Genomic DNA, 13,367 nt, shown 5'->3' on the forward strand with positions numbered 1-13,367 from the left:
GCCAGGGCCGGTAGTTCTGCCGCCCTAGGCGACATTGACGAATGCCGCCTCGCCTCCTCCCCTCATTGAATAATATTAATAATAATAGTATATGATAATAATATATTAATAAAATAAAAATAATAGTAAAGTGCTTAAAATTAAAATGAGCTTCTAGTTAAATTCCAAAGTGGGTTTTGCATATCAAAGCACTGGTACACACTTTAATTTTTTTTTTTTTTTTTTTAGTATTGAAGCAGTTATTCTTATGGCGCTGAAACAATTATTCATATTTTAAAAAAATGCTTCACTTTCGATATTTGCCGCCCATAAAAGCAGCTGCCCTAGGCATCCTCCTAGGTCACCTACCCCAGGAGCCGGGCTTGAAAACAGCACTACATGATTGTAACCTATAAGATACAAATTTGTAACTGAATTTAAAAAGAAATAGTGATTTTCGGACAGTTCGGAGTGAAAAAGCGTAAGGGCACGTTTTGAAGTAAGATGCCGTAACGTGCATACAGGTGCTCCGACGTCAACGCGTAAACTTGCCCCGTCGCCAAGTTTGTATTTATTTTTAACTTGAAAAAAAAATTAATAACATTTCAGTTCATACAAGTACAGTTCTCAAAAAAGGATAAAGTTCTGCTAATTTTTATGTATTTGTTCTTTCTTAACTCAGTATTATTTATTTACAATAGGCTTCAAAACGTTCAACACAAAACTTACTCAACATGGTAGAAAACATATTATTATTTCTGCATGCTAGACCGAAGCTCTACTGATGCTCAAAAACTTGTGCGAATATGTGCTAGAGAGCAGCATCATTCTGTTATAACTGTTGGTTCTCCAGTTATAATTCGTTTTGAAAAAAAGGGCACTGCGTGAACTTGACCCGGTCTAACCTATTTATTTGTCTTTTGTACATCAGTCAGCTTAAAATTTCGCTTCAAAATAAATGCAGTTGTTACTAAAAGTTGTATGAGTTTTATATTTCCATGCTTGCAAAGCATTAAAACCTTTTTTTTTTTCTTTATCGTTTGAAAGGGGGATGGGGAACGGTGACACCACAAATTACCGGCCCGGGTGTCACCTATTCGCCACTACTGTATAATATGGGGTTTAACTTTAAATAGGTTGCGATTTTTTTTTTTTTTTTTTGAGATTGCTCTTGCAGAAAAAATGTAAACTTAAATTCAAAAAACACCACTCTAGTAGCTTACAAAGTTTATTTTTGCGAAAATTGGAACATCAATAATAAAAGTATTGAGGAAAAGCGCTTTTCAAGAGAGTAACTGAAATGTGTAAGTGTGTAAAAGAAAAAAAAAAAAGAAAAGAAAACTCGCATGTTTAGTGTATGTTATTTGTAATATACAATTCAACACCCAAGGGTGAATTCAGCTTCTGTTTTTGGAAGGGCTGCTTTCAGTGAAGGGGGGGGGCATAATGACCATTTTTGAGCATAAATGGGGGTCAGAAGCGAATACGCGCAGTTTTAGGCTATCTTTGGTCCCTTAAAGTAAAGGGGGGTCAGGCCCCTCCCCCCTTTTCTGGATCCCCACCAATCAACACCAACAATGGATTGGTTGCATTTTAGTATGTAGGAAGATTATTATTTAGTACAATAAAATTCACAAAAATCAGAATTTACCAAAAATTTCACTTGGTATGATATCCTCTGTGACTTATACTAGAGTAGGCAAAAAATTAAAAATCTCTATGTAATTCTCCACTTGTGCAAAAAAGTGTACCGGTCTGTGTGTGACGGATTTATCGTACTTACAGCAATAGAATATAATGTCCTAAATATGAATTTTAAATTAAGTCTAGAGAAGTTTTCGTTTATAGTTTGCCCCTCATTTTTTGAACGTATACATTCTGTCTTCACATATTCCTGCCGTAAAATTTCTCTTAAGTGTAAGAAAAAAAAATCAATGCACTATCAGGATTTTTATTCGTTTTAAATGAATAAATAAATTGAAATTGCTCTGATAAAGATGAGCTTTAGCATTCTGCAATTTGTGTAATTGACTCACAATATACAATGGAACCCAAGAAATTGACATGCCTCAAATCTTCGGGAGGGAGGTTTTAACTAAGCACTATTATTAAATGCTGACCTTGAGCTGTCACAAACTACCTTATAACCTTATAAAGGATTCGCTTAGTTGAGTATACAGAAAGCGCTTTCTTCTGATTTTTCTCTTACTTTTTCCTGCTAGTGCACTAAGGATTACAAGGTTTAAAATTGCACAATGTTACAAAATTGTATTGTATGACACCATGCAAGACTTCACAATTCGAGGTTCGTGTATTTTATGGCTTGAGTTGATACTAAACTGCGTTCAAGGGAAATATAGACGGTATGTAAACAAAGAAATTGAAAAACAACGCATTTGGCGTTGTCAATCGCGTGTTTGGTTTAGACAAGAACGAATTGATGCCAAGCAGACGGCGAATAAAAATAGTATTGGTTTTCTTCAACATTCTGACTGCCTGTTTGTTTACTTCTATCTTTTCCGTGATTAGCTTTTTAGCCCCTTGAAACGGCTTAACGTAGTGCCTTTGACTGGCGATGGAAAACTATTTCAATGTATCAAGATTTGTCGGCAATGTATTCTTTGGTGATGAAATAAAACTCGACAAAGAAATCATGGGTAAATGATGTTCTGGATGGGGATCATTTAAAATGTGAAATGAGAGAAACAAATCATGAAGATATTTTATTAAAATCTGTATAAAAAAAATCAACAGTGGCACTGTAACAAAGGCACTTAATATCACAGAAAGAATTTGATGAAGACAGAATAGATTAAATTACAATTGGAATTAAAACTAAAAGTAAATCGAATGCTTATTACAATCAAAGACAATCTAAATTATACTTTAATACCTAAATTCTAAAGTATAGTTTAGATTTTAGGTCATATGAAGACAAATGAAGAGTGCACAGAGGAAAAGCGAAATGTGTTTTTTTTTTTCGAATTAAGTACCATAAAACAACAGTAAGTGTTTGTAGAGTAGAATTAGTTGCCCCAATTGGACAGGTAAGAAAAAAGATAGATCAAGACAAAAAAAAAAAAAAAAAATCACTCAAAAATTGACTCTATAATGAAGAAAGGCTGGGGTTTTAAACTTTCAATCGTGATTTTCTCAAACACTGGAAAAATTGCCTTCTTACCTTTCTTCTCCATGCTCTTCAAATGAGAACAATTGCATTGCATTGCATTGCATTGATACTGGTTTATGCATATTGTTGCCCATTGACCAGAAGAGTTAAAACAGACTGCACTCAAAAGAATGCATGTATTTTAGACAATTATTTGCTGGTTCTGTTAGCTAGCTGCTGCGGTTGAAGTGTAGAATAGGTAACTACTTGTAATGACTGCATGACTGCGTTATTCTATTTTTGGAGTCTAATGTATAGCGATTGTTCATTGCTTATACGGCGCGGCGTTTGGTCAAAAGTTGAGTCATTTCCTTGATAATCATCATGTGAGGTATTGATCAAAAAGTCATTTTATAAAATACAGCATTTGTTTCGAATAAAATAGGATAGTTATATCTTAAACACAAACTATTTTTAGTTGTTCTCTTCGCTTCACATTAGTAATTGCTGTTTAAAAATTCGCGTAGATGGTGACTGTTGCATTTCTCTAAAAATCCTACTGAACGGATTAATGAATTCCAAGTAATTGACGTTAGTTTTCAGCAGAAACGGCTCAATTAATGTGACTCCGCTAATCTCGCTAAATTCATCTATACTCAAGTACGTAAAAAAACAAAACAAAAATTCTGAACATTATGCAAACAACATAATTATAGAAAAAACATTATTATGAACAAGAGCTTAAAAACTATGATGTCATGCTGTTTTTAAATAGTCGCAACAATATTAAAAAGCTTTATCTTGTTTAGTACAAATCTCTACAGTATTTCGTGGAATGCCACAAAAAACAAGGATAAGGAAAGGAAAAAAAAAACGGGAAGAGTTTTTATCACTCTGTCATAATAAAGTATCAGAAAAATGTGTCTTGAGTTTTAAAATTTGAAGAAAGTTATGAGCGTCGTTTAAATACGAGGTCCTGTCTTTTAGGTTGAAGTCCAATTCCTAACATTCCCTCCAAATCCGCCTGTTTACCGGGCGGCAGTGAGATCTCGAATCGTTGCAGAATGGCTGCAACGTACAGGAATACTTCTACCTCTGCGAATACTTTTCCCGGACACTGGCGTTTACCTGAAATTGAAAAGAAAAAAAATCAATGAAATAGTTTGTCTAACTGTTTCAGTTTATTGTTTTACAGAAACCGCGAAGAGATAAGTAGCTAACTGAAAGTTGTTTCGATGAAAAATGGTAAGAACAGTATGACCACCGATTAGATGGCAAGGCAAACATCCGGTTTACAGGCGAAAATAGACGCATCTATTAGTTTTTAGGTATGTCAGCTTTTGCAGATGTATGTTAACCTCTTAATTAAGCAGTCACATTCAAATGAGCGGGACACACACATCAAGTTTTTACTTTCACCCCTCATTCAGACAGACTCGGCTTAACTGGACGTTTGCCAATTCCATATAATCCGTAGTTAGACAGTATACTGCCGTGAAAAGCATGAAAGTCGTATCTGCGCTTTTTATCAAAATTGAGTTATTGTCACTGGATGCTTCTTTGTAACATATTTAACTTATATGCAATGTTTCATAATCTTTTGTGAAAGGGAAATATATTTTTTTAAATTCTAAAAAAGACTAATCTAAATCAAATACATGGAGGCGTAAAACTTTAAAGAGGTGTTTCTCATTTATAGCTCAGCTACAGATACAACTTTTATACTTATCACTCGGCAGTTTTATTGTTTAATCTCCACTAGCAACGACCATAACCTGAACTTAATTATTGAAAACAAAAGAAAGACAGAAAACGAAAGGATAAGTACCCAAGCTTATGAGTAAATGACGATCCTAAAGCATTACTATTTCTCACTTTTTTTCTCTCTCGGAGTGATTTATTGAATTTATTTCTCCGTTTTGCACTTGACGTTTTTCAGAAAATTTTTCGAATTAGCATATTTTTCAATGAAAAAAAAAGATCTATTTTAATTTTTAAAAATGCAAGAATATGCAAGTGTCACCTATTGAGAATGGAATAAAGAACTCGGGCTTGACCACTTTCTTTCTATCTTCGCTAAGGAATCTTTCCGGTTTAAATTCTTCTACATCTGCTCCCCACAGCTTTTTGTCGTGATGGACGGCATAAATGACTGACAATACGTAAGAGTGTTTAGGGATGAAATATCCATTCAACTCTGTATCTTGTAAAGTGCTAGAAAAATATAAAAAAGTATGTTAAACAATACAACTAATTGGAAATTTCTCAGCCAAACAAATACTTTCGTGTTCATAAAATAAATTCCCCTCAGATAATAAAAATTTTTAAAAAGTAATAAAAAGAACTTTTTGTATGGGAATACTAATGCAGACACAAGTTTTCTTTCATGGGGTGGAGTCATTACATTCTTTACAGAGTAGACCGGGGCACGTTTACGCGGATTTTTTGTAATTAATTTTCGAAATTTTATGTTTTAACTTAGGAAATTTTCAATATTGCGGTTTGATGAAGCAGTTAATGGATTCAAAATTGGTATATTCATTCGTTGCTCAGTTTGTATTTTTAATCGTTAAAAAAAATATTTTAGAGTCCAAGTCGGTTGCGTAAACTTGCCCCGGACACGGGGCACGTTTACACGTACTTATTTTGACACCTAACGTGGTTCTGTTAGTGTTTTGAGCATACCGTCTCTTACCATCGTTAAAATGAAGACAATTTATTACAGACTGAATAGTGTATAAAGTAAAAGCTGAACGGGCATAAAGACAGCACTACAGTGTTGTAAGCTTTAAGGTACGAATTTGTCACTCAATTAAAAACTAAATAATGATTTTCAAAACTAAACAGGCGGAAAAGACTAAAAAGGTTTGAGATAGTTTGGAGCTAAAAAAAAAAGTGTCAGGGGCACGTTTAAGTAAGACACAGTAAGAACGTGCGTAAATGTGCTTCGACGCGTAAACTTGCCCCGTAGCCAAGTTAGGATTTATTTTTAACCGTGTAAAAAAGTTTAATAACATTTCAATTCCTACAAATAAAGTTCTTAAAAAAGGATAAAATTCTGCTAATTTTTATATACAGTCGGACCTCCATATATCGAAGTAGCAAATTGCCAGAAAAAAATTCGATATATAGAAATTTCGGTATATAGAAACGATCTTATTTTACCATAAAAAACTCCTAAAACATTAAAATGAAAGCTAATTTTCGTGCATGAAACCCAATTTCTAATTTATACGAGCAACGGGCTAAACGAAAGTTAATAACTGAAAAATTAACAGAAATTACATTTTTGTGCCTTCATGCATCTTCATTCTTCGGCAGTTCAACTTGATTCGCAACATGAGGGGATTTTCTTTTTGACAATGTAATCGAGAGAAAAGTAAAAAATCAATCTACTTAACTTAGATGATTTTTACTGAAACTAAAAAGATTACGAATGATAATCAACAAGCAAAAAGGATAACTTGAAACTGATTTTACAGTGTTACTGGTTACAACTAAGATTTGAAATTAACTTGAGGGAATTTAAGAACTCCAGAACGGAACAACGACCTATCTACACCCCCCTCAAACCCAGATTTCTTATGAGTTTCTTAGCAACCTTTAGTAAACATAATTTTCTCCTCTAACCTTCATTTTCCATGAGACAAACAGTCTAAAGTGTAAAAAGAAAATCTACGAATGTCTCGGAAAAAATTTCGATGTATGGAGATTTTTTCGATATATAGAAACAATTTTTCTATGAAATAAACATTGAAATTTGCTGGGATTTCGATATACAGAAAATTTTGATATGTGGAAGTTCGATATATGGAGGCTCGACTGTATTTGTTCTTTCTTAAATTATTATTATTTATTCACAATAAGCTTCAAAACGTTCAACTCAAAATGTACTCGACTCGGTAGAAAACGGATTATTCTTTCTGCATGCTATACCGAAGGTCGACTGATGTTCAAAAGTTTGAGAATAGTTTTGCTAGAGAGCAGCATAAATCTGTTATGATTGTTGGCTCCCCAGTTATTATCAGGGTTGGCAAGTTTCTGTCGAGGTGGTTAAAACCACTGGTAGAAACCGGTTAAAACCGACATGGCAAAATCCACTTTCTGCCACATTTGCGGCAGAAACTGGCAAAAACTCACAAAATGACAAAAAGTTAACTATTGACATGCAATAGAAAATGCACGGAGAAAATAATTAGTTGTTATCCGAAGCACAATTTAATTATAATATTATCTCAATTCAAAATCAAATGTTACATTGTTTGGACCCCGCAGTTGCTCCTTAGAAAAGGTGGTTTCTAAAATCTAACCAGTTTCTCAATTCAATATGCACAGATGAGAAACTTTTGAATATTCTTCGAACAGAAGAGCTATCAGGCAATGCATCAAGAAACAAGCAATGTTCGTGAAACTTTCAATTTTTTAAACTGATTTACCATGTAGTAATTGGGGTAATGTTAAAAATTTGACTGAAAAAAATAAGTTTCGAGAAATAGGGCCAATTTGTTTTGCAAAGCTGTGATAATAATAGGCACATAATCTAGCTTAATATTGACAAGTAAAATTCTGGCACTTTCTTCTTGAAGCACGAGATGATAATTTCAATCACAAGCAATTTAGATGAAGCATATAAGCGAGCAAATTACAATCAGTAATGCCTGTTTAATTCTCTATGTTAATCTTCTCTAATCTTCTCTTTCCTAAGCACCCATATGAATTTTCGTCCTTTGTTAGATTAATCCAAATATTACGAGCATCTGCAGTTGGAAAGTTACCTTTCCAAACTAAATCAAGGGCACTAGAATAGGATTTTATTTTTTAAAATGATGAAATGAAATTTAATGTTTTATTTCATTTAAACAAATATCATTTAGTAATTACTTGAGTAATTAAGGACGTTTTTAAGTTTTTGCTAGTTTCTGCTGGTTTTTACCGGTTGTAACCAGTTTCTGTCACTGGCATGGTAGTTGATGCTAGTTTCTGCCGGCATAAAGCCAACCCTGGTTATAATTCATTTTGAAAAAATGAATTGCCCTGGTCTACCCCATATAAACTGACATATAAGGATCGGTAATGTATCTGAAAAAACAAGGGGTTCATCCTCCTTGCTGCACCACTGCATGAAAATGTCGCGCAGTGGTCAAAAAGTGGTCAAATAACGCGCAGTGGTCATGAAAAAAGGTCATAAAAGATGCTGAATATCCTGGTATCGATAAATTCTGTAATCTGATATCAATATACTGCCACCTCGTGTTTATTTTCCCTTCTAATAGCTTTGGGAGTGCGTTGAACAAGTAAAATGCTTTTCAACCATAGCAACCATTTGTCTTAGTTACAATGGGGTTGTTTCCTTTAGTCAAAAGTACTACTTTTAGTCACTGAAGTTGATAGAATGAACAAAAACAATACACATAGACCCAAAAAATAGTTTCATTTTCCCAACATTTAATTTTTAATTAATTTTTTAAAATGTCCAATTTTTCAAACAAGGCGTGGTCTTTATGGTGTCACAAGTGATGAAGTTTGTCACTCAGTCTGTTGGCACGCTGAATGTTTACGCTTGCTGTCTACCGCGTTTCCAGGTTATGATTATTCAGAAGCGAATGAAACATTGCACTCTACACTAACTATAAACCATATCGTTACCACTACATGTGAGTAATGAAGTGAATTAAATATTGCGCTCTGCGCTAATGGCATCATTAAATGACATTTCATCACTTGTGATATCATGTGTAGAAGCGTAAAAAATGGAATTGAATCTGCTCACCAATTAAAATAATTGTTAAAAAATACTAAACTGTGTCAAATTATTTAAAAAGTGGTCAAATCCTATGTTTTTAACCATGCTCTTTCAGAAAAAAAAAATACTTTTAAGCTTTCGGAAACGACCCCATTGCACTAAATTTTTTATCCTCTTGACGTTGACGATGCGTTCGGTAATCCGAGGAAATCGCAAATCTGAACTTTGTTTTGTTCCCACACATGATGAATTTAAAACACCTACTGTATCTTCTATAGATTTTTATGATGATTAGATTTACAGTGATTCCATCATGCTTTCCCACAATTTTATTTTGGTCACACTTTTAAAATGCATAATTAATGAGTACAAAACCTACACTGTGGTATAGTGTCAATTCTTCATCTTTCATCTCATGTCGTAGCAGGTAATCAAAAGTGCAAGATTGCATATTAAAGTGTGAGTCTCAGTTCTATAAAATTTTCTGAAAACTAATACGAATATATCTTACCAAACATATTTATCGCTAACTGTCAGTGTCAAACAGCTGTCAAAAAGGAAAACAAACGTGATTTACAAAATTAGGAGTGTGCTATTTTCCCGGATTTACAAAATTAGGAGTGTGCTATTTTCCCGATATCTTCCGTTCTACTGGGAAATTTTTAATGGGGTTTATTTTAAAATGTTCAAATATTTCCCACTTCAAAGAAAAAAAAAGTAAAAAAATCGACTTTTCGACCCCTGAAAAGGCATGTGAGCTCTAAAAAGTGATCTTTAAATAGCTAATTATTCAAATTTGTTGCTGACATTGATGAAAAGCTTCAATAAAGAATAAACAAAACCAATTACCCAAGAGAGGAACGAGTAAACAAAAAAAATATGTATAAAAATAGTTGCCTTACTATCGCATCAAGTTTATAGGAATGATAGTCTTCCATCTGTTCATTTCAAGAATGACTGCTTCTGTATACGGCATGTTCAAGTGGTCCGCCCTAGTTGGAAAACGTTCATGCCCGAGGACTTCTTGAATTTCGCTGTACATTTTCCTCTGAACTTCGGGGAAATGTGCGCAAATCAGCAGCATCCAGTCCACGGAAATTCGAACAGTTTCACTTCCGGCACCAAAGAAGGCTCGACCCAAGTCGACCAGAACATCCCCTGAAAGTTATAAACAATTATGCATTTGAGCTACACTTAACCTGATGGCAAAATATAGAACCTAAAACGGTGCGAAATACCGGATTAAATTCAGTCAGGGACGCCCCAAACGCCCTCCCCCATCTAATGAATGATCTTGCCTAATGAAATTCCAACTTTACCGAATGATAAAACACGACTATGCACACATATCATACAAACATAACATCTAACGAGAAGAAACATCCCGCATTATTATAAAAAAAAAAGGAAAGAAAGAAAAATATTTCCAGCGCTGTAATATTGTCTCCAACTTTGCCGAATCGTCAGCTACATTTTTCCGAATAAGAAAATATTGGGGGATTATAGTGACCTACCGTGACCTAGAATCGGGATAATCTCTGAATTTTGCGACTTAGCTTTGCGAGACAAGCATAGAGAAGCAAGAAATGGTCCTTGAAATTTGCTGAATTTTAAAGGTTTCTCCTGAACGCTCGGTTCATAACAATGTACTGGACATCTGTTTCTTCCAGAATACTCTGTATCCGAAGCCGGTCACACAAAGTTAGTATGCCTCCATCTCTTATGATTCCTTTTTTTTTTTTTTTTGAGATTTTGTTGAGATCTACTGAAGTAACGAGACCTTGCTTCATGGGATTAATTATACAGGAATTGAGGAAGTTCAGAGACTCTTTCCAGAGAGTTTTAGATATGAAAGTCTGGAAAATGAGATTGTTGGCAATCTTTGGTGCTAGTAGAGGAATGTCCTAAATGTCTCTAAAAGTTAAATCAGACAGCTCTAATACAGAAGTATTTTGAAATGATCTGCTGAAACAGGCTATTTTGGGAAGGAAAGGTTCGGGGGCCTTCCACAGAAATTGTATTAGAATGAAGTTTTAAAAACTATATTTTACATTATCTTTGGACTTGGAGACGTTAGGTGAGAGGGGTGAATTTCGGAATCTCCCTCGATAATGTTTCAAAATAGAAATTTCTGAGTAATATTTGAAAATTGAGGTCCTAAAACGCATTTTAGACCACGACTAAAGAAGAAAGATCATGATTCGGATGCTGACCTCAACATATTTTTTTGAAAATGAAGTTTCGAAACCAAAATACTCTCCTTTATATGTTGAGAAAATAGGAGAGTGGGTGGGTGCTCTTCTAGCTCTTCTGCTATCGAACCTGAAAATACACCTTTAGTCAATGTTTACTGACATTAAAGTGAGATTAGCGGTGCTTGGAATACCCCCTTCTTGGAAATATTTTGCCACTAAAGCTCTAAAAACCCGATTTTAAGCTACTTTTGGACGTGGCAGCGAAAGAGATGGAAGAATCGCAAGCTCTCTCCCCCAAAACCTCGTTTTAAAACTGTTATCACGGTATTAGCCAAGGAGGGGGAGGTCCTATTGGATATCGTTTGAAATTGTAATTTAAAGCGGCCCTTTAAGCCGCTTTTAGGCACGTTAAGAGATAAGGGCTGAGTAAGTTAACCTTCGTTGGAAAGTTTTCCAAATCGAAGTCTTAAAATGCAATTTTTTGTTATCTTTCGTGGCATTTGTGGATAAGCATGGGAAACAGGGGCGTGAACAGGGTTGAGGGAGAAGAAGGGACACCTGTTAGCCTGGGCTTGAACCATAAAAGGCCCAATATTTTTTTTAATGAGGGGTGAAATATATGTAGGGATGTAGGGGTAAACAATATGGAGGGGGGCAGTAAAAGTCATTTGTGACGAACCCCAAAATTTCTGCGCAAGCCCCCGATGGGAAAAGGTGGCTCTCCAAAAGTTTCGAAGTTAAAGCCATAAAAACGCAAATTTAGGATCACTTTGATCTTGCGAGCAATAATAGATGTATCTGAAAAGTAATAGTTCTGTTTTGAGGAGAGGGATATAATTTCTCTCGCAACTAATACCTAAATTTCTTTTAAAGTAAAACACATGTTAAATTTTGTTATTTTATCATTTTTTATGCATTTTTTTCTTCTTAAAAAAAATCTTACAATCACAAGGTTTTAGGAGAAGCCATGGCCCCCTCTAAATCCGCCCATGGTTGAAAGAGAAGGAATACTCAATGTGGACAGCACATAAATGTCATGACAAAGCGACCTGACTTTCCTCACTCTTTATTTTAGCAAAGGAAATTGCGCAATAGGTCGTTCGTCAGAGTTTGAGTAATTGGCAACGAACTAAACACATCTCACGTCCTTTAAGACACTAAACACCTGAAAAAAATTCCTAGAACGATTCTAAAATTGTCTTACATTATTCCACCTTATTTTATTTTAATTAGTTTGTGAGTTTAGTTAATAGCTCGTTGTTATGCCCTAGAAATTTACAGGAATATTAAACTGTCCCCTCCCCACCAACTCTTTGGAATCTACTGAGAAAAAAAATGAGTGTAAATTAGGAGCTAAGCTTGGTGAAACATTTACAGTAGCAATGTGATTAGGTTCTTGGAAGCAAACGAAACAGGAAACAAAATAGAACATGCACAGAGTGACTGGATTAATGAAACTGTACCTTTAGTTAATTTTCTAGAATTACTGAAAACATCTTACTTTTAAACGTTGTCATGGGGTCGTTCACTTTCTTTTCCATCTCAAGCAAGTATCCATCCATAAAATCCCTAATATTATTGTGGTCCAGAGTCTTTTCATGCTCATCGAGCTCATCTCTAAAAGAAAAAAAAATACTGGGTTACAAAGAACTTTTTTTCCAAAACGAAAAAAAATTCAACTTCTATACACTAACTGCAATGAAGCCAAAAGTTGTAGAAAAAAATATTTTGACCAATCTTTAACTTTCCAAATTTAAAACTTTTTTTGCAATGGAAGAGATTTCATTTTAACCTCACAATGCAAGTATACAATACATTTTGAAATTTATGATAAAAAAAATTGGGTTTTCATATGAGGCAGTGAAAAGCAAAAATATGTAAGTGGATTTTTAAAAGTTTCGAGTAAAACGCGTTTAAAGTTCAGATCTCAATCAAACTTTCATTGTTTTTTCCCCCCTAATCATGCTGTACAACAGCACCCACCAGAGCTACTAGTACCATCTCTTGCCCTCAAAAAGAGAAGAGGTTCTCCTATCATTTGTACTGATTATCTCTAAAATTTTGATTTGGCACTTCACCCCTTTGCTTCTCACTGCCTCATATTTTATTCTCGCACAAAGGTGGGCGTTTTCTTACAGATGCACAACTCAAAAAAAAAAAAAAAGATAAATTAATTTGAATTATGGCATTTTGAATTCAAATTATGTTTTTCGCAATCACGAGTGTGTGTGTGTGTTTGTATGTAGGCGTGTGTGTTTGTGTCAAGGCATGAGTGTGTGGGTATGTGTGTGCGTAGGTATATGTGTGTATGTAAGTGTGTGTATGTGTGCGTGGGTGTTTG

The 13,367-nt window shown here is 34.5% G+C and overlaps 1 protein-coding gene across 1 annotated transcript in view; it reads right to left on the reverse strand.

Annotated features, from left to right (window-relative positions):
- Window positions 1-2,702: 2,702 nt before the first annotated feature.
- The window catches only part of LOC129234545 (cytochrome P450 18a1-like), a 31,741-nt gene continuing 21,076 nt past the window's right edge, over window positions 2,703-13,367 (reverse strand). The window contains exons 5-8 of the mRNA XM_054868560.1: window positions 12,528-12,643; window positions 9,734-9,989; window positions 5,112-5,302; window positions 2,703-4,216 (exon numbers count right to left, since the gene is read on the reverse strand). Of these exons, the coding sequence (XP_054724535.1) occupies window positions 4,038-4,216; window positions 5,112-5,302; window positions 9,734-9,989; window positions 12,528-12,643 (742 nt within the window). The 3' untranslated portion in view covers window positions 2,703-4,037. The remainder of the gene's footprint in view (window positions 4,217-5,111; window positions 5,303-9,733; window positions 9,990-12,527; window positions 12,644-13,367) is intronic.

This window comes from Uloborus diversus, chromosome 1 (genome assembly GCF_026930045.1).
Source record: "Uloborus diversus isolate 005 chromosome 1, Udiv.v.3.1, whole genome shotgun sequence".
Lineage (NCBI taxonomy): Eukaryota > Metazoa > Arthropoda > Arachnida > Araneae > Uloboridae > Uloborus > Uloborus diversus.